Below are 19818 nucleotides of genomic sequence, written 5' to 3'. Positions count from 1 at the left end.
CAGTGGCAGAATTTTTGCACAAAAGATTTAAATTTGATTTAACATGTGGTGCATTTTGTGAATCCCTTAATCATTTCTTTTTTTTTCCTCCTCTCCCCTTTCTTTTAAACTATGGAGGGACATCAAAAATTGGTTGTCCCTTAAAATTGAGGACATCCAAGAAATAACAATCACCCACGTGTTTTATTATGTTGATGATGACCTATATTAGTAAAAAAAATTCAGATATAGTTATTGTTTTCTTGCTTAGCAAATATCATATACATTGCTGTAAATGAAGAGGTTCTACTCCTTGTTTTGATTTTTTTCTTAACCAATTTAAATTGTTTTACACCTCATTGAAACATTTAAAATCTGCCAGTATTTCTATTTTTCTTTTGTTTTAAATCTTGTTCTATATTTATTCATTGGTCTTACTGCTCATGTATTGGTTCTTGATTTTAGTCCCATGTTCTGTCTATTTTTTTTCTCTATCCATCTTATGTTGTGATGTTTAGTTTGTACACTATTGTTTATTTATATGAATAAAGTAAAAAAAAAAAAAAAAGAAAAAATGAATTTTCGAGCGGTGTCGCTTTAAGTATACGTCATCAGTCAGCGACAAATATGGTTGTTTTATGTCACCTATTAAAAAACAGCAGGTAAGCTAAACGTTTCGTTTCGTTTCACGTTTTTAACTTGAATAAAGATAGCCTCATTCGGAAATAAACATGTTTAAACGAGTCTCTATGACTCTGCTTGTATCTCAGCTCGGCTCGTTTTCTTTCAGGTGCTGCTAGCTTCCCAGCATCGCCCTCTGTGAGAGTAAAGTTACTTTCCTCCTGAATAAACCAAACAGGTTTGAGCTAAACGCCACAAACTGATGTTCGGTTTTTCTCCTTCAGAATTTCTTGAGAAAGAGTAGAATTCATGTTTCTGAGATTTACAGTAAATAACTCAGGTCCTGAAGCTGCAAAGGTTGACCCAGACACAGTCAGCCATAATGGTTCTCACTGTGGATCATATTAAGTTTTAAGTTATTAGAAAAGGCTTTTTTCCCCCTAGTCTGATGATCTGAGTTTATTTCTCATCTTTTAGAACAAGGCATGGTCCCATACTTGTTCAAATCTATTATCCTTCATGTTGTTTGGACAGGTTCTTTATTCTCTAATCCAATAAAAATCAGGCCTAGGTGTGTGAAATTGAACATATTCTCCCTATCAAAATATTATTGATTACATATAATCTATGATTTAATAAGAAGGCAAACAGTATTTTTGAGTGACTCTGCACAACTCAGTTTCATGTTAAGTGTGATATTTAAAAAAGGGACAGAAGAAATCCAAAATTTGTGATCAATGCATGATGTATGTGACTAATAAACAACTAATAAAAGTAGAATTTACCCCACCTTTTCCTTATTTTACTGTAATTTGTAGTTATTGAAATATATTTTATCAATGGGCTTATTAGATGTAGAAATTCTTGTAGAAACGGATATATTGCTATGAATGGAAGCAGCAGTGACATCTGTAATTATACTAGAAGATAAAACAAATCTTAGGGTTTCTGTAATCAGGGTTAAGTAAATCTTTCAGCCAAGTTAATCTTTTAAACACTTGGTAGTCAGACTGTAGTCCAGAACTGCCCCCTATTGGAGCAAAAACACATTACAAGCAGCTCTCTTTCACATGATTGACTCAGTATTAGATATGTAGGTCTTTCAATCTGTTGTTTTTAAAATTGAAAAAATTAGCAATGAAAGAATTTTAATAGACATGTATATAAAATTTATAATATTAGGGTAAAAAAAAAGACATTTAACTCATTTAGTGTTGAGTTAAAAATGAATTAAACAAGCAGTTACCTGGGAGAGCAGAGAACTGATCGATCCTCCAGTGTTAAAGTAACTCTAATATTCGGTGTTGCTTTCCCTCATTAAACGGCTGCTTTGTGTTTTCTCAGAACCTAAAGGCCCAGAGGATGCTGTCCACTCGCTCCACTGTCTTGTCTCTCTACATGCGTGTGTTCCGCATCGCCCGGGCCTGGCAGGCTCAGACCGGCATCGCAGCCGACACAGAGAGCGAAAGAAAGTACATCCTGCAGGAGGCCCGTACTTTGTTCAGGCAGAACCAGCAGGTGTGAACAGCATTGGATTTAGAGCAGCAGTTGTTTCTAAGAAGCTGTACCACTAATTCTTTGCTGTTTGTTTTCAGCTCACAGATCAAGAATCAATAAAGAGGTGTATAGAAGAATGTGAAGCAAGGATAGAAATAGGTATGAATGGTTTAAGATATCCACTTTAACTGGAGCGGCGGCTTCAGGTGTTGGTCATCAAAACAGCCTAAACCGCATATGTAGAAAATAAGTGATGTTTGTTTCAGTGAGGTAGTCCAAATTAATATTATACCGGTAGTTTAATTTATGTCAATATATGATATTTGTTTCTTTTTTCTTTCAACAAAGTGATTGTAAAAACAGACAGAGGCACATTATCTAACCAAGGGCTGTAGATAAACACGAGATAATGGTTAAAGTGTATAATCTACAAGGATTTATCAAAGTTTACTCATATTTCAACATAGATTATCAATTTTTTTTATCTCTTTAAAAAATCTAGTTATTTTTAAAACCTAGATGTACTGCCAAGCCCTAATAGTTTTCTTTCACCTTAAGTCCTTCTGAACTACATAAAATTTCTAAGGGTTTTAATAAATCTGAGCCTTTATGAGTGTCCTACATTGAGATAGATCAGAAAGAAACCCTGGGTTCTGTCAAAACATTGCTGCCTGAACTTTCCAGTTTCTTGGCCTGAACAAGAGAGGGAACTTTTTTTTTTTTTTTTACCAATAAACAGCAATACAGCAGAATTTTAGTAGCTGGAGATGTAATCTGACTAAATATAACCATCTTTTTTTATTATTATGATTTCATTTAGTAAGGGACAACATCTTCCAATTTTTAACCATTCAGTGGTAGATTTGCTGGTTTGCTTTGCATCACTGTCCTCCTTCATACTTCAAGTATGGATATTATGATGCTCTCTTTGTGGATTTGTGATTTAACAGAGCAGAACTCATGGGTCCATCTTTCACAGTGGGATGCTTGAGACCTGATTTTTCTCACTCCATCATACTACTGCTACCTTGTTTGAAATTAAATGCAGTGGGTTTTTTTTTTAATGATCTATTTCTATTCAGAATAACTTTATTTTTTTTCCAAATAACTTTAAACCTGGACAAAAAGGCCTTCAGAGCTTCTGATGTTGTCCTGTTACTGGACGAGTAACTGATGAGCTTCTGGAATAATTTTGGTTGACTGTAAAGCTTCTCCGCTGCTCCATAAAATCTCTTCTCACCAACTTTGGCTTCTTATGCTTAGAAACTGTACATCTGTTCATAAAAACAGTGAAGCTCGCTATGAGCAAGCTGAACATTAAATTGATCACCGCTCCAGTCTGAACCTCAGGCTACAGATAACAGATGGTAATACAAAAACAATACCATATTATAGATATTCTTCAGTTCTCTTCAGCTTCTTAATTCAATCCTTGATCTGATGAAATCCAGCTGCTTTCCATTTGCTGGATGAGCACATCTGTTTCATGAGCAGTTTGTTTTCATTTCCCTGTTTTTCTGGTCCGCTGGTGACTCATCAGTTCTGTCTGAAGAACCAGCTATTCAGCGGCACGAGACGTAAACTTGAGTTGCTGCTCTGGAACCTTTTATTTGGTCGAAATATGCGCAACCCGTTCATAAACACATTCAGGAACCAGAACAGGTGCCGAGTTCGATTCTGTGTGGATATTGGTTCTCACTGTGGTTCCCTGAAGTCCCAGAGCCTTAGACATAGCACTGTAACCCTACCCAGATTTGCAGATGTCAGAGACTCTGTTTCAAATCTGTTCTTGAATATCTTTAGACCTGGGCGGGATGTGTTACTTTTTGAAATCTTCAAGCTTAATTCATGTTGTAAGACAGTTTCTCTTTAATTGATTTCTTCATGCAGTGGAGTGGTTGATGAAATTGCGCTGAGATTTTCGAGAGTATTTAGAGTATTTGTGTTACAGCTTGGCTCCCTTAGCCATAACTAAAGATCAAAGAGACGTAGATCTCAACGTAAAGCTCTTTATTGAGGTCAGCAGAATAATAAAAGTAAGTCGTCACTTAACAAGGATAGCAACTTCCATTTTCAAACAGTCAGGCTGCTTTTGATGTTTTTTTTCCAACATTTAAACATTGAAGCAGGAAAAATGGAAATTAAATTCATCTGTAAAGAGATAAACATCACTCTGTATAGACTTCATTTTGTTAATTAGTTTGAAATTGTCGCTTTGTGAAAGAACCAGATTTTTATAAAGATTTTTCTAATTGTTTTGCAGATATTATATGATAAAATGTTAACTTAAACTTATTTCTGTTCAGGTCTACATTACAAGAATCCATACCCAAGAGCTGTAAGCAAACACCACACATCTATTTATTATCAGTCTGCATTCAAATTAAAACATGCTTCAGAAATGGGATCTAATCACCGTATTTTGGCTTGATGATGTTCCTGTAGACGCATCTTCCACCTATGGGGCTGGCCACACAGAAGGGCAGGAAGCTGCGCGTTCAGCAGCGCCTCAGGAAGCAGGCCAAACCAGTTTACCTACAGTCGCACGACGAGACCTGAGGGCTGAATCCCTGGACCCCGTCTATGGCTCAGGTTGCAGATAGGACACCGGAGTACAGACTACAGGCGGTGTCAGTTTCTCCAAGCAATTACTGACCCGAGAGCAGTTGTCATTAAGGAGAAAGAAACCACTGTTTTTATTATTCTTTTTCTGTCAAAGTGTCAGTAAAAAGTGAACAGTTGTGTTCAGCTCAGGGAGGCTGTTGCTGCAGCGAGTCCAGTTACTGTATATTTTATTTAACATGATGTTGAAAAATGAGAACTAATACAACCAATAAAGTGTCTGAATGTTCTGTACTGTGTTTCTTTATAAAACCAATTACCCTTTAATAAAAAAAGAGCTAGACATCTTAAAGCACCTTGCAAATTATTCACCACAAATGGACAGAAAAAGGAAAATTGGTGTGTGACGAAAGGTTACGCAGAGGCAGTTGGAGAGTTTCACAGCCCTCCTTAATCTGCCATGTAGAATTTTGCATTTAGCACTAGTTCTGCACATGTGCACCTCGATAAAAAATAGATTCTTGATGCCAAGTATCGATTATTAATTAAAAAAAATTCATAAATAAAATTGCATGAATGGTTGGCGAACATCAGCCAAAAACAAGTGTAATACAACTTCCAGTCCAGTAGATGTCGCTGCCTTGTGTCACAAGCATTTCCGGCTGCGGGATACTGCGCCGAGTCATTCAAAAACAAAACATGGAGGAGAAAATATTGCAGTGCATCGCAATAATTCAAGTATCGTGATGCATCGTGATAGAATCGCATTGTGGCCTGTGAATCGTGATTCGAATCGAATCGTGACTTCTTTGGCAATACCCACCCCTAGTCACAGATATAACCGAATTCTGACAAAATTAATAATAAGACAATTATATGAAATCAAAAAATTTGAAATCAGATGATGCTTTCCAACCACGCTTCCACTAAATGATTTAAAAAATAAGCTAATGAAACAGGCCTGGAAATGATGGTCCTCCCAGAAATGAGTAAAAATAATGTGACCAAAGGGATGTTAAATCACATTCATGTGTCACAGGTGTCTACAATCTTGTAATCAATCAGTGATTCTATATATAGCGCCACAGGTAGTCACTAAGTGACATGGTGTGTACCACACCCAACATGGACCAGAGGAAGTGAAGGAAAGAATTGTCTCAGGATATAGGAGATAAACCCATAGACAGGCATGTGAATGCTAAAGGCTCTCAGACCATATCCAAGCATAATTGCTTGAAGATGCTTGATCTTCCTCTGACAACAGTTGCACTTGCATATATTTAGAAAATGAAGACCTGAACCTCCCTGTATGTGGCAGCAGGAGGACAATTGATGACATATAAATGAGATGGATAATATGAGTGGAAACAAAAGAGCCCAGACATTTTTCTACATGGATTAAAGGTGAACTTCAAGATCAATGAACATGGTGTCAGGTCACACCATATGTGGTTGTTTGAGCCAAAGTGGACTCGATAGGGAGATGACCAAGGAGGACAACAGTGTTGAAAACAAACCATAAAAAAGCCAGAATGGAATTTGGCAAACTACATGTTGACAAGCCAAAAAGTTTCTGGAAGAATATTTAAGACACATCAGTTCAATCTCACAGAGGGAAAAATTAAGTAGGTCAAGAAAAGAGGATTATTTTACTGTGAAACATAGAGGAGGCTGTTTTGAGGCTGCTTTGCTTTATCTGGCACAGGGTGTCTTGATCAGTGTTGTATTAAGTACTGAAATCTCGGAGTCCAGTAAAAGTATAAGAACCTCTCCAAAATATGACTTTGGTAAAAGTCCAAGTCACTGACTGAGATGTTACTTGAGTAAAAGTCTTAAAGTATCTGAAATGGCTGTACTTAAGTATAAGAATTACTGTAAATTTATATGTACTCAAGTAATGTAGTGGAAAGTATAAGTAAAAAGTAAGTGCAGTTTTAATGACATTTTTTTTTACATTTTGGTAAACTTTGAAGGTTAAATTCACTTAAAAGAATATAAACAAACCAAGTGTAGGATCAATTTAGACTGGCTTTGTGAAAAAGACGTACCGGTATCCTATTGGTGTTGATGAACAAGCCCAGGCAAGACCCAACTTTGTAGTCAGTATGGGTTAAAACACTTGCGTCTCTCTCGCTCGTTTTTTATTTATTTATTTTTTTTACTTAGTAACTAAACCAAACACTGAAAGTGTATCGGAGTAAAAGTATGCAATTAAGTTTGTAAATGTAGTGAAGTAAAAGTGAAAGTTCTCAAAAAAATGTATACTCTTGGAAAGTATAAAGTACTCCAAAATATACTTAAGTACAGTAGTGAAGTATTTTAACTTTGTTACTATACAACACTGCTCTTGATTTTCTCCAGGGTACTATGAAATATCTAGAATATCAAGGGATTCTACAGAGAAATGTGCTGCCAAGTGTCAGAAAGCTTGGTCTCCATATCAGGTCATGGCTCTTCAACATAATGACACAAAACACAGAGCTAAAATTACCCACGATTGACTTAAGAGAAAAACATTGGAATATTCTGCAGTGGGGCTCCAGATCTCTGATCTAAATCCTATTGAGCATCTTTGGAGGGAGCAGAAACACTGTCTGGTAAAGGTAACGCTCAGATAACTAGAGCAGTAAGCTCACGAGGAGAGAACCAGCATAGCTGCTGAGAGGAGCAGACGTCTCATGGACAGTTACAGGATTCGTTTAACTGCAGTCAGTGATTTCCTCAAAAGCTTGTGCGACAATATATTTCAGGGTCTGCCTTTCAAAAAGTATGTGAACGTAACTGTTAATGGAGTCGTTAGCACTAATTATTTCAGGTTTAACAAGCCTTTTAATGAATGATAAAAAATTTTCCTAACAGCAAGTTGGTCTCAATCTTTAGATGATTGGTTATGTGAAGATTAGAGTAAACTGTTAAAATGAAGGTTTGCATTTTCATTCACTCTATGGAGGCACGTAGAGACGACAGCACTTTTTATACCCCTGCCAGGGCTGCTGGAGTCAGTTGCCATGGTAATGTCTCAGTAACAGGGAAGCCACATAACAAAATCTAATGCAGTAACTTTTTAAACCTGAGGAGGGCGGAAAACACAAAAGCAAACTTGCAGCAAATGCAGTATTTTGTCAAATAAGGCTTGGGACAGGTACTCTATAGAACCCCCATATATAATTTCTGTTAGCTACAAAAAGTATCAGGGAGAGTCGTCCTTTAAATTATATATCTACAACTTGTTGACACAATCAATATACATATAACCAAGTAGGATAACTGTATTAACATTTTGTACACATACAACAGATAGATCACAGCCACAACTTTTGATTGATTTTTCATAACCAAACAATACTTTAAATAGGTAAGAAATTATCATCATTTATCAAACTCTGTCCTGAATAAATTAAAGAGAAATAAAGCATCCAATGTTGTCTTTATGGCCACTTTATGTGTAAAATGAACCAGATATCTTATAATTCTCGATAAAATTATAGAAAACATTCCTTTTTATCCATATATATGCAACTGTTTAGAGGAAGCAAGTTTCTCTGTTGGGGCCTTTGGAATAATATAACATCACCAATACTGTTAGACCTCACTAGATGTATTATAGCTCAGCTTGAAACCTCATCTTTCATTTCAAATCAAAAACTCAGTTTCTGTAGTTCATATTAACATTATGCCTATTATAAAGCCAACCAAATCAAATGTTTCAATTTGTTTAAATATATTACCGGTAACTTCTGCCGAAGTGTTTGTTGGAGAAGGACATGTTTGTTGGAGCTCCTGTAGTTCATTCAATAATCTTATATCAGATACAAATGGCAGATATATCTACCTGGGATTGGTATATTATTCCGTGTTCTTGTCATACTAGTGAATATCTATGCTCGCAATTTTGATGATCTAAACTTTATGAATAGTCTCTTTGAAACTCTTCCACCACTTATTCAATCAATTCAAAAATACTTTATTAATCCATATCCTAATTAAATATAAGATTCTTATATCTGAAGGCAGCATGGATTCTGTAACCAAACCAGATCCAGACTAAGCTAATTCCACAAATGTTGACATCAATAATGTTGCATTCAGCTGCATTGATCTTTTTGGAGATTTTTCTAACCTCATAATAAAGAATTTCCTTATTCTCCCAAATGCATAAATCATTTTCTCAGATTGATTAATTTTCATGGTCAATAAACTAATTTCAGCTGTGCAGATGTTTAACTATCATCCTGTTGTTTTTTCTGACCTTGTCCTCCTTTTGCAAGATATTAGGGTTTCCTCTCAGCCTCAACATTTATCATCTTAGAAGTTCAATCCTCTATTTCTGTCAGATGACAAAATGATACATTTAGGCTCAACTATATATAAATCTCTATTAAAAAATCAGAGTCTACATCTGATAATACTGCAATTATCTTGTTCCTCGATGACCATAATTTCCCTCTGATTAATTTGAAATAAATGTTGCTAACAAATTGGACCAATTTTAACTGTGGAAGAAATTATTTTTGCCATGAAAAGCATGCAAGGTAATATCTGTTAATTTCCTGATGATTTTCTAAAAAAACTTAATGCGATCTGCCTGTTTTTCAGTGAAGTCCTGTTTCTCGGACTGTGACTGGCTGGATGAGCTCTCTTCATCCTCTGACATGGGAGCTGGCTTGGAGCCCGTCAGCCTGGCTGTGTGTTTACTGGATGGGGCCGCCTTTTACAGTTACCTTTTGTAGCTCTGCTTTTGTCTCCTTGAACCCCAGTCGGCCTCAGCAGATGGCCGCTCACACTGAGCCTGATTCTGCTGGAGGTTTCTTCCTGTTAAAACAGAGTTTTTCCTCTCCACTGTCGCTAGAAGTATGCTTAGTGTGAGGTATTACCTTTGAGTCAATGAGTCGATGTAATCAACTGGTTTTCCTTAGATAGAAAACTTTGGAAACATGTTAAATTGATTCATACATCAACAACCATAAGGAGGAGCTGCAACACTGCCAGTACTATCTTCCCAAAGCTTACTTTAAATAACAGATGATCCAACGGTGTAGTAGTGAGTTCATTTATTCAGAATTTGCTGGTTTACAAAACTTAATAGGTGTGTCCATTATTTACATTTCGACAGGAATAAAGATCAATCATGGTGGAAGTCAGGAGTACAAACTTTAAAGGTGTGTGTGTTACGACGAGCTAAAAATCTTGAAAACTTTACTCTGCTTTTAAAGGTTTGGCCTTTATTTAGAAGTTACCTGTTTGCTTGGTTTAGAGTTAAACTTAGGATCTGTAAAATATTGCCGTTCTCTTTTCTGGACGTATGCAGACAATGAGAATTAAATCCCATGAAGACCAGGCATATAATTCAACAGCAAAAGATATTATGCTTCGCTAAACTGCATGGAAGAACCATTAAACACAGATGGAGGTCTTGGTACAAAATAGCATGAATTTAATTGGGTATATTAAACAAAGTTTAAATGATAATGCTTTTATTTTTACCTCTAATCAAACTCATTTAATTTCTCTCTCACATGCAGTAGTCTGGTTATGTTTACAGCAGAAGAACTTGTATTTCCTTAAGCCAGAGTTTTGTAGAAAGGCCTTTTGTTGTGAAGTGGCTCTAGTGGCACATCAGCTGTTTGTTTTCTATCAGCACCCTTCCAGTAATATCAAATGTGAGAGCCCTCCAGTTCAACACATTCCCTGGAGTGAAATTCAGATCATCCACGTAATTCTGGATTGCACAGGGAGAAAGGACGTAATCCCACATGTGGACATCAGACATCATTCCAGTAAAGGACTTTTTGATGTCAAAACTACCTCCATAACTTTCCTGTTCCTAAAAGATAAATGCAATGTTTAGTCAAAATCATAAAGAAAAACGTATACATAAACTTGATCCTTCAAATAGTACATTTTCTAAATAAATATCTGAATACTGTAGGCATACCTGTCCTAGGATAACAATCGGGCGTCTAATCGGCGATCCACCATGAAACTTCCGGGGTGAAGCCTTCCCATCGAGCCACATCTGGCCCAGCCCAGATTCAGAGTCCCATGTGGAACAAACAGAGTGCCACATGTTCGCCTCATTTCCCGGTCCTGTATAATATTGTACGTTGTTGTCCACAAAGAGAGAAAGAGTGTCAGCTGTGTCTTTGGCTATCCAAAATCCATTATTAGTCGACGGTGTGGCCAGAGAAAAAAGGCTGTGGAGTCTGCAGAGGTCTGTAAAGGACCTATAAAAGAGTGTCACAAAAAATAAATTAAACACAAGGGCTTAATTACAGTTATTTACAGCCTGTGGTTATTTTATCTAAGATTTCCTCATTTAGTTTATCTTATAAGAACACCTCAAACAGACTGTCACTGCATCCAGATTCTCTGTGGATGTATTCAGCATCACTCTGGCTGTGTTGGTTTCCTCTGGAAACGTAAACATCTTTCCTGACAGATCTACAGAGACACAAGATTTTAAATATTCCGCATTTGCAATTTGATGGGAAAATATGCTCTCTTAAAGAAAACCCTCAAATTTTAGTAACATTTTATTCCAAGGAAATGCCTTAAAATGCGCTGTTAGAAGGTGTGCGCCTTACCCTGTGGTCTTGCAGCACAAGCTGTCAGCATCACAAAGAGAAGTAAAGCTGGCATCTGGCGTAAAGTATGATGCAAGGGAAAAAAAAAACATTGGACTTTAATAGTTTATTTTAATTTGGAAAGAACAGAGATAATTGTTTAAACTGTTTGAAAAAGGTTAAAAAATAGCATGCTTTAATAATTTTTTAATTTAGAAATATATTGTGGTCCTACCTTTAAGTCAAGGTTGGTTCCTTGTGGTTATAATAAAATGGAGCTGTGAGTTTTAAAAACGAGCTTCTTAATCATTCTTCTCTTTGTCTGTCAGAGAAATTCTCAACTGGGAACCTCCCACTGTAGGGTTAATGGGACCAGAACAGTAACAAAGCTGATTTTTAACTGTTAGGACAGACAGAAACAGGTTAGTTTAGCTAACATTGACAGCACATTACTCATTTCAGCGGTGCCTTTCCTTTGGGTAGCTATCACAGCAACACAACCAGAAAAACATGGTAATGTACTTTCTGAAATAATTAGCCTTTTAGTCATTCATAAAGTACAAAGACGTGTAAAAACAGACATACCTGGGCTTTTTAAACAATAGCTCTAAAGTGCTTCTAAACAACAATCCTATCAACTTCAAAGGCAGAAAGGGAAGATTTGTGCCATATTCACTGAATCAATATTTTAGATCTTCCTTTTGGGATATAATTTACGATATACTTCAAGGGGAGTGGCAGCTTAGTGCTTAGGGCATAGAGCTTGGAATCCTGAGGTTCTGAGTTCGAGCCCCACTCCCACAGAATGCCACTCTAGATCTGCGTGAACCCCACACTGTTCCCCAGACGCCGCACTACGGCAGCCCACTGTTCCCCAAGAGGTAAAATCCTCCAATGTGAGATTAATATAGTTCAATTAAATAAATGTGTTAAGTGGATTTACTATTCATATTATAGAACAAAAGACTTTACCATAGGTTTTTTTTTTTATATTTTCAGAATTATCGAAAAAATGACATTTCTTAAGATGGGGATGGACTCTGCTCTGAAACCAAAGCATAATCTCATGCACAATAACTATCCCCCTTATCTCACACTGATGATGGCACAGAATTAAAGATTTTATAGATCAATGAACATCAATAATGGTAAAGATAATATTAAACCCTTGAGCCATAATACGGAACCAAACCATTAAGCAAATACTTTCCAAAGTTATTGCAAAAATGACAACCTGATCAAAAAAATGCTTTGAATTGAATCAGCAGAAATATTAACAGTAACATTAACAGTAAAATTAACCTAAGAGTCACATTTTTAGACTGTTGAAAGAAGCAGGAGTATCTGATGAGAAGCAACGAGTCAGAAAGAGTCTAAGAATGAGCGAATACAGGTGAGGTCAGAATAACATGTTTCAGATTTTCCACTTGTAAAATTTTACTCAGTCTCAGCTAACATTGGGTCATTTTAGGAAATATTCTGTTTTTTATTTTTGCAATTGTACCTAAGTGATTAAAGTTTCAAAAAAATGTATAACAACCTATTAAGCTTAGTAGACTTTTAAATACTAAAAAAGTATTTTTAAAACACAGACATGTCGGTTTTATATCCAGTTCAACTTATTTATATAGCGCCAATTTAAAACACATCATCTCAAGGCACTTTACAGTTCAACCAGATCATACAGTCAAATTGATTCAAAGTTTTTTATCTAATGAAAACCAGTTGATTGGATCGACTCATTGACTGAAAGGCAATCCCTCACACTAAGCATGCTTGTAGTGACAGTGGAGAGGAAAAACTCCCTTTTAACAGGAAGAAACCTTACAGCAGAACCAGACTCAGTGTGAGCGGCCATCTGCCGAAGCTGACTGGGGTTCAAGGAGACAGAAGCAGAGATACAGAAAGAAGCAGAGATACAAAATTTAACTGTCAACCAGCTTCAAAGGCGGCCCCGTCCAGGAAACACACAGCCATGTCAGATAATGAGAGAGCACATCCAGCCAGTCACAGCCAGAGAAACAGGACTACACTGAAAAATATGCCTAGCTGAAACGTCTATAAACAAAGGTGTTGATGGCAGCAACAACGGCGTCACAGCGGATCAGGAACAGACCAGAGGAAGCTACTACGAGAAAAAGCAGAGAGAGCAAAGCCTTAGTGATTGACCTAACAAATTCTGCAGAGGGGGTGACTGGAGATAGAATGAAGCAGAATGATATCAGATTTCTAAGGGGTCAGAGGCCTCCACACCACACACAGCACAGTTATCTCATAAGCTGGATGGCAAAACGCAGCATAAGTCAGAGAGCCACAAAAGAAAGAAATAAAAGCTCAAACAAGAAAAAGATGCAAAGGGATAACAGCATGTCACCAAATTCTCTCTCAGGCGAAACAGTTGATAGAAAGTTCTGGAACTGTTCTCTTTTCCTAACTTTGTCCATCGATTATAAGCTAGTTCACTTTTCTCAATGTGAGCTTTGTGGGCATAAACTGGATTTAAACATTTAACTGTTTCATGGAGTTTAACAAAAATATATTATTTATTCACATGTACTGTCTTGAGTTTAGAGCTTCAGGCGTTCTTTTGATTTGCGTTCTTTATTGTTTCTAGTTTTCTAAAAAGCTTTAGTCCCAACTTGACCAGCGTTACCCTATAGCCTAAATAGCGACATTTGTTCGGCTAAAAGCTATTCAGATTCAACGCAGGGGTCCATAGCTCCTTTCCTTCATCGGAAAGTGTTCTTACATTTAACCCTGCAAAAGATGAAGGAACAGGAGCTAGGAGCTATAATCTGAGGTATTTGGACTGAGCCATTAATTACACCTTCTCCCTTTCCTTTTTCTTTACCTGTGTGGCATGGCTTGTATGGCAGAAGTATTAAAACATGTATTAAAGATTTATCAAATTTAGGCCGGTATTTATATTTACGCTATTATTTACGTATTTATATTTCTGTCTGGATCCTTTATTTGACTTTCTGTGCCCTACATTTAGAACCAAACATGCTGGGGGCAAGTTCATTAAACGACTGCACCTTCCAGGCAAATATGCAAATCTGTAATTATTCCTGACGGCTCATTTCTCTCATTCTTCAGTTGTTGAGGCCAAGGAGTGGCGATTGTAAAATGTTCTCTTATTTGGGTCATACTTTTGAAGTATTAAAACCGTTGCAGCCCTACACAATCTTTTACACTCAGGAAATTGGAGCAGACTTGGAGGAGGGCCCAAAATGTTTAAGTCCACCGCTGTTTTAGAGTAAATCTCCAGCTCTTGCCTTGCTGGGTGAGTAGGTAATTAGCTTTAACTTACAATTCGCTCATCCTGAGTCAGCATTCCTGTTAAACCTTCAGACTGGGTTAATCCATTTCCCCCTTTTATGTGTGTAAACATACACTTAGCTCCAATCCCTCCAATGTCCTCCTGTTGAAGCCCTCAGTGCATTTTCTTTTACATTATGATCAAGGTCGCTCAACTGGAATTATCAGCTGCCCTGACCACTGGTGCTGATATGCACAAATTACCTTTTTCCCCCCTCTTTTTTTGTAATTTTTAAGGTCATTTTAGGAGTTAAAGCATTTTTTTTTTATCAGACATCCAATGTCTTCTTTTCATAGATCACCATCAGATTTTCCATTTTATCCTTTACCTTACACACACTGCATTTCATGATATTTTATGTCATGATATGGCTTAGAAAATTGCATGTATTTTAATTTTTTTTTTATTTTCAGTCCTACTTACTTTACTTAAAATATCCAAATATATCATGTCATCCATCCTTTAAATACTATTAGGGAAGGGGGGATGGGGAACCAGTTAATAACATCCATTCCCTCAGTCTAAGTGAGTCAAAGTGCAACTTCTCCTCTTCTCTGAAGCCCTTCTTAGGTTTTTTAATTTGTTTCTGATCAATGAGCCACCACATTATAGAGATATTAAATACCAGATTAGCAGAAGCTGTAGAGTGATGTACTGTAACAAGTGACATAAGGAAAACATAAATAAAACTCATAATTTGATCTATTTTACACAGTGATATCAATTTGAATAAATCTCTCAAGATGCTTTATTCAAACAGAGCTTGATTAAGTAAAATGTAACAAAATGCACTAACTTAAGTCCCACACAGGTGTATGACAGGTGGATGCAAGAAAATCATTACTCAGCATTTCGAAGATCTTCTCTGTTCAAACCTTGAGATATTTAGTGTGGTGCACCAAGTCTGGTTAGGGATTTAAAGAAGTCTCCATTGCATGGAAAACAGTCCACAGGTGGTGAAAAAAAGCCATTAAAAACCCTAAAATGTCCTAGTGGAAGCTGCAGGGTTAAATACAGCAGCAGATATTTGAGTTTATATGGCTGACCATGTCTTTTATGGAATAGACGGAGAAGGTCAGAGAAAACAAAGAAAGAATTTCTTAAATATTATTATTTAAGGCTCTGAAATTAAGTTAAATTATATTAGCACAATAATGGGGACATAAACACAAGTTTCCTGGGAAAAAACCTCAGCAGCTGATAAGCATGGAGGTGGATGTGGCATGGTCTGGGGAAACTGTTGCAGCAGGATTGATCTGTCTACCCTTATAGGGTCCAGCATGAATTCTCCCATGCAGCAGAAAGTGTTTAAGGAAAATATGAGACTTCTCCCATGTTTTTACAGGTTTGATGAGCTCTGGCTGTGGACAATGTTGGACAGGCTGGTGGGTTTGGTGAGTTTGATGGAGGAACGGGAGCTCAGCATGCCATGAGGTGATCTCCAGGGTAGGTAGAGGCAGGCTAAGTACAGGGAATACCATCCAGTACAAGATTGTTTCATCAAGTTGAACAATGTTGGAGTGGTGAGAAGTTCTGCTTTACTCTTCATGCTGTGTAAGAGTGTCACATCTAACGACAAGATGTCTCAGCTTAATTTGAGATGTAAAATAATGAAGATAACCTGTGATTTAAATGGTATTATTATTCCTCATTATTTGAGGCTAAATTTGTAAACCTTAGGCAGCAAACTGTTAATCATTGTGAGCTCTGCCACCTGGATTTTATTACCAAATGAAGCAGTTTGGCTCTTCCCTTTTTGTTAAATTTTTACAGCATGCCAACCCAACTTTACTTCTCTCAGTCATTTTGCATTTAACACTTTTGTAAAAATTGATCTATAAAATATCCTCTCTTCTTAAGTAGCCCAAAGTGTAAATCCCTTTTGCCAATAGTCCATTAAAAAAGAATCTGCTATCTGTAGGTCCAACCATAGGGTCTACCGCGCCCCTTATTTAGATCCTTTAACATCTGTTCTTTGTTTTTTATTGAGAAAATCAATAATTCAGGAAGACCTTTGCGCAACAACATAAGGAGGTTTCAAGCCCTGCCTCTGGGACTCTAAAGGTTGTATATTAACACGGCCCTGAGGAAAGGGCAGCTCAGAGGGACCAAGGAAGTGTGAATGACCTGGAGAGGAGAACCTGGATTTTTCTCAACAGGAACCTGCCTTTTTGTTTTTTTGGCGGATTAGACCTGATTTTCTTCTTGCAGCGTATCATGGACTCTTTTTAGCTGCTCAGATTAATCTATCCTGACTTTAAAGGTGAAAATGAGCCCATGCTGCTGGTGGCTGATAGTGTGCACCTTTTGGGCATTTGCTGCTCTGTGTCGAGGCAACGGACAATGTGGGGCCGGGATCACTATCAACGTGATTCTTCTGGAGGACGAGGAGTCTCCTTGGAGCCTGAAGTATGTGGAGAGCGAAATCGAGGAAGCAGTATTGAAAGATAACAATATTAATGTTGCACAAGGTAAATGAGAACAGAAACATGTTGATGTGACTGTCAGAATCATAAAATGATCATGGGTAAATAACTACTGTACCTTTGGAGTCTAGCTTTAGGTTTACTGCTGTGTTTATTTGTTTAATAGGGGAGAAAAACTGATAAAACTGTAAAGATGTTTTTCTCACAAAAAAATGTCTCTGTTTGTCAACTATGAATTTGCTTACATTTTTTAAAACCTGTTTTTACAGAGAAATTTACCACATAAGCTGTATAAATCAGCTCCGCCATTTCCTTCAGCAAAACAGATAAGATATTATATGGTTGGTGCAATAAATTATCTGGCTGTTAGCAAGAGTCATTTGCACTGTGTACTTTACGATTTTTTTTCATTGCATTTATTTTTTTTTTTTACTGTCAGTCTACACGAAAGCTTGACTGAGGCACAAGCAAACTGTATTGCAGAAGAGATGCAGCGAAAAGCAGCAGGAAAGTAGCTTTGGGGAGATGGGGTTTTGGCCTCATGCTTTTTAAGGGACTTCAGTTTTTCTGTTAAAGAATTAGCAGCCTCAAAAAGTTCAATAAAAAGAAAAGTGAAATATAAAAGTATAAGTTCAGCAAACCATTACAACAGGAATTCGATTTTAGCTTTTTTAATGCGTTCCCTGTCCGCTAGCTGGAAGTCCAAGTCTGTGAATGTTTTCAGTTGGTCATCCTTTCTCCATTTATAGATGATGGACTGAACAGAGCTCAAATGTTCAAATCTTAGAATCTTGTTTTAGAACCAAACCAAGCTTTTAACTTCTCTAGAACTTTCTCCTGATCTCTCTTCTGTGTTCCTTAGTCTTTATGATGTTGGTGGCTACTTCATGATATTTAATAATCCCAAAGGAAAATTTCATGTTGTAATTCTTATTGGGGTTTGTTAAACAATAAGCTTTAGCTGTTGATGCTTGTAGGGGCACGATGGTTCTCTTGTAGTAGATCTGGTGAGGGGCCAAACGTATTTTGCCGATGTACAACATTCCGATGAAAATGTTTTGTTTATACTGTGATGTGTTTCAGCAGACCAGTCAGGGTAGAGTGAGGAATAAATACAGCGATATACAAACATATTGGATAAAACCTGCTCCAGAGTGCTCTTAACCTCATGCTACGTTCTCACCAGATGCGTTTGGGGCAGCAAAAATGCGCCCGTTGCTTCATTTTTGCAACTTCGTAGCTATTTTAATAACCCCAAAGAGAGGTAGGAAATTGGTTTATTTCCAGAAATGGAATATGATTTACTAGGTACCACATTAAGCACAGCCAGTGATAGAAAACTAGCTAATTACCACCAGAGTTGCCTTCCATGCTGGTCGTAACTTTAGCTTCTGTCCGGAAGCATCAAAAACACGGCATTCGTTAAAATGTGTGCCATGTTGTGTGCGCAGGTGTCTCTGCCTGTTGGATGTATTTCCTCCCACGGATGTAACTGCCACGTTGCAATGATTGCAAAGCGCCTTGTTGCCATCTTTGTCTTTTGCTTTTCTAGACTTACGCCCGGTCAGGTCGTACTTGCTTACTGAATGCCATGTGCGTAACTCGAAATGAAGTCATGCTGCCCAGCGCTAGGCTGTGGTGCTGCCTGAAATCGTTAAGAGAATCGTTGAGCGAGCTGCCAAAGAGTGCCATGTAATTGGAACACACAAAACCGGCTCTGAACAGGACCCGGTTTTCAATTCACATCCCTTGTGATAAGTGGGTAAAACATAGTTTTAATATGTTTTTAAATAAAGAAAGTCCACCTCAAAACATTGTCTGTGAAGTCAGTTCACCATGATTACGATACTTAATATTTGGCTGTCTGAGCCGCTAAGACCGCCACATACAGGTGGTGTTCTGTCACTGGGAGTCCCCAGCAGCAGCTGCCTCAGCTACAGTAACCACTTAGGGGTTTTCCTGGCTGCTGTGGAGTCAAAAGTAGATGTTAGCGTTATTCAGGTAAGTGATCCCAACTGCAGGCACCAGAATAATAAAAGAGGACCTGTTTAGCCAGCAGGTTTTGACATTTTAAGTTAATTTAGCTAATAATCTGTTTCAGGGGAGTGATCATAAATCTCTACATCAGTAGTGCTGTGTCTGCCTTCCTGCCAGCTCCCAGATAAGCTTCTCTGATTGGTTGATGTGGCGCATTGAGCAGAAAAAATTCAATTTTTTCAACTCCAGCATCTGTGGTTTGTGAAGGGCGTCATGCACCTCAGATGCTCAGGAGGCGCTGCTTCAGCTGCTCAGATGAATCAAGATGCGTCGCTCCTGCTGCTCGAGACACGCAGCAAGAACTTTTGATGTGCCCTGATGCGTATCCACTCCAAACTTTGCATCAAAGCCAGCTGCTTCTGCTGCTCAAAGTGCTTGAAGTGTGAACGTAGCATCAGGCCAGGGAAACAGTTCATTTTTCAGCAGGAGAATAAAATAAGACATACAGCCAAAAAGTGGTTACAGGACCATTTTTTGAATTGTATGCATTGGCCAAATCAGGTAAACGTTAATCAGACTGAACATCTTTAGAGAGATCTGAAAACAGCTGAGCACAGATATATCTCATCCAATCTAAACAGTGTTTCAGATATTCTGTTAAAAAGAATGGGCCAAACTGCCTAAAGATAGCACTGTAGCCTAACCTTCAGTGCCTCCAAAAGATTTTTAAAGGGAACAGAACTCATTCCTGTCTGGAAAAGGTGGTTTGTCCTCTTCAGGTTGGAGGAGAGTTTTTGCCTCATGGAAAGAAGTTTAAGTATCTTGGGATTCTGCTCATTATTGAGGGGAGAACAGAGCTGCAGCTGCTTTA

At 37.6% G+C, this 19818-nt stretch overlaps 3 protein-coding genes across 6 annotated transcripts in view; 2 read left to right on the top strand and 1 right to left on the bottom strand.

Annotated features, from left to right (window-relative positions):
• The first annotated feature begins 587 nt into the window (after positions 1 to 587).
• Positions 588 to 4968, top strand: lyrm1 (LYR motif containing 1). 4 transcript variants are annotated; one of them, XM_015382379.1, is made up of 6 exons: positions 588 to 641; positions 770 to 838; positions 1945 to 2118; positions 2196 to 2256; positions 4404 to 4435; positions 4543 to 4967. In XM_015382379.1, the coding sequence occupies exons 3-6, from the start codon at positions 1963 to 1965 to the stop codon at positions 4654 to 4656; spliced, it is 363 nt and encodes a 120-aa protein (XP_015237865.1). In that variant the 5' UTR covers positions 588 to 641; positions 770 to 838; positions 1945 to 1962; the 3' UTR covers positions 4657 to 4967. The 4 variants fall into 4 exon arrangements, with proteins under 4 accessions (XP_015237865.1, XP_015237866.1, XP_015237863.1 ...); XM_015382380.1 differs by having other exon boundaries at positions 592 to 641; positions 750 to 838; XM_015382377.1 differs by lacking the exon at positions 770 to 838 and having other exon boundaries at positions 593 to 641; positions 4543 to 4968.
• Positions 4969 to 9832: 4864 nt separating this feature from the next.
• On the bottom strand, positions 9833 to 11576 carry LOC107089536 (jeltraxin-like). The gene is made up of 5 exons (XM_015382386.1): positions 11458 to 11576; positions 11244 to 11298; positions 10998 to 11100; positions 10595 to 10883; positions 9833 to 10483 (listed from the first exon to the last, which is right to left on the bottom strand). The coding sequence occupies exons 2-5, from the start codon at positions 11296 to 11298 to the stop codon at positions 10265 to 10267; spliced, it is 666 nt and encodes a 221-aa protein (XP_015237872.1). The 5' UTR covers positions 11458 to 11576; the 3' UTR covers positions 9833 to 10264.
• A 5237-nt stretch (positions 11577 to 16813) lies between these two features.
• Positions 16814 to 19818, top strand: part of LOC107089523 (heat-stable enterotoxin receptor-like) — a 35582-nt gene continuing 32577 nt past the window's right edge. The window contains exon 1 of the mRNA XM_015382364.1: positions 16814 to 17015. Coding sequence (XP_015237850.1) covers positions 16814 to 17015 — 202 coding nt within the window. The remainder of the gene's footprint in view (positions 17016 to 19818) is intronic.

Source organism: Cyprinodon variegatus, unplaced genomic scaffold, assembly GCF_000732505.1.
Source record: "Cyprinodon variegatus isolate N-32 unplaced genomic scaffold, C_variegatus-1.0 Scaffold256, whole genome shotgun sequence".
NCBI lineage: Eukaryota > Metazoa > Chordata > Actinopteri > Cyprinodontiformes > Cyprinodontidae > Cyprinodon > Cyprinodon variegatus.
Note: the sequence above shows the minus strand (reverse complement) of the source record. Positions and strands in the feature narration are given on the sequence as shown.

Excerpts from the sequence above, each read along its gene's own strand:
- lyrm1 (XM_015382377.1), top strand. The coding sequence starts at position 618 with ATGTCACCTATTAAAAAACAGCAG. Across the intron at positions 2,119-2,195 it reads TGTTCAGGCAGAACCAGCAG|CTCACAGATCAAGAATCAAT; the intron begins GTGTGAACAGCA and ends GTTTGTTTTCAG. Across the intron at positions 4,436-4,542 it reads AGAATCCATACCCAAGAGCT|ACGCATCTTCCACCTATGGG; the intron begins GTAAGCAAACAC and ends ATGTTCCTGTAG.
- LOC107089536 (XM_015382386.1), bottom strand. The coding sequence starts at position 11,298 with ATGCCAGCTTTACTTCTCTTTGTGATGCTGACAGCTTGTGCTGCAAGA. Across the intron at positions 10,884-10,997 it reads GCAGTGACAGTCTGTTTGAG|GTCCTTTACAGACCTCTGCA; the intron begins GTGTTCTTATAA and ends ACTCTTTTATAG. Across the intron at positions 10,484-10,594 it reads CGATTGTTATCCTAGGACAG|GAACAGGAAAGTTATGGAGG; the intron begins GTATGCCTACAG and ends TTTATCTTTTAG.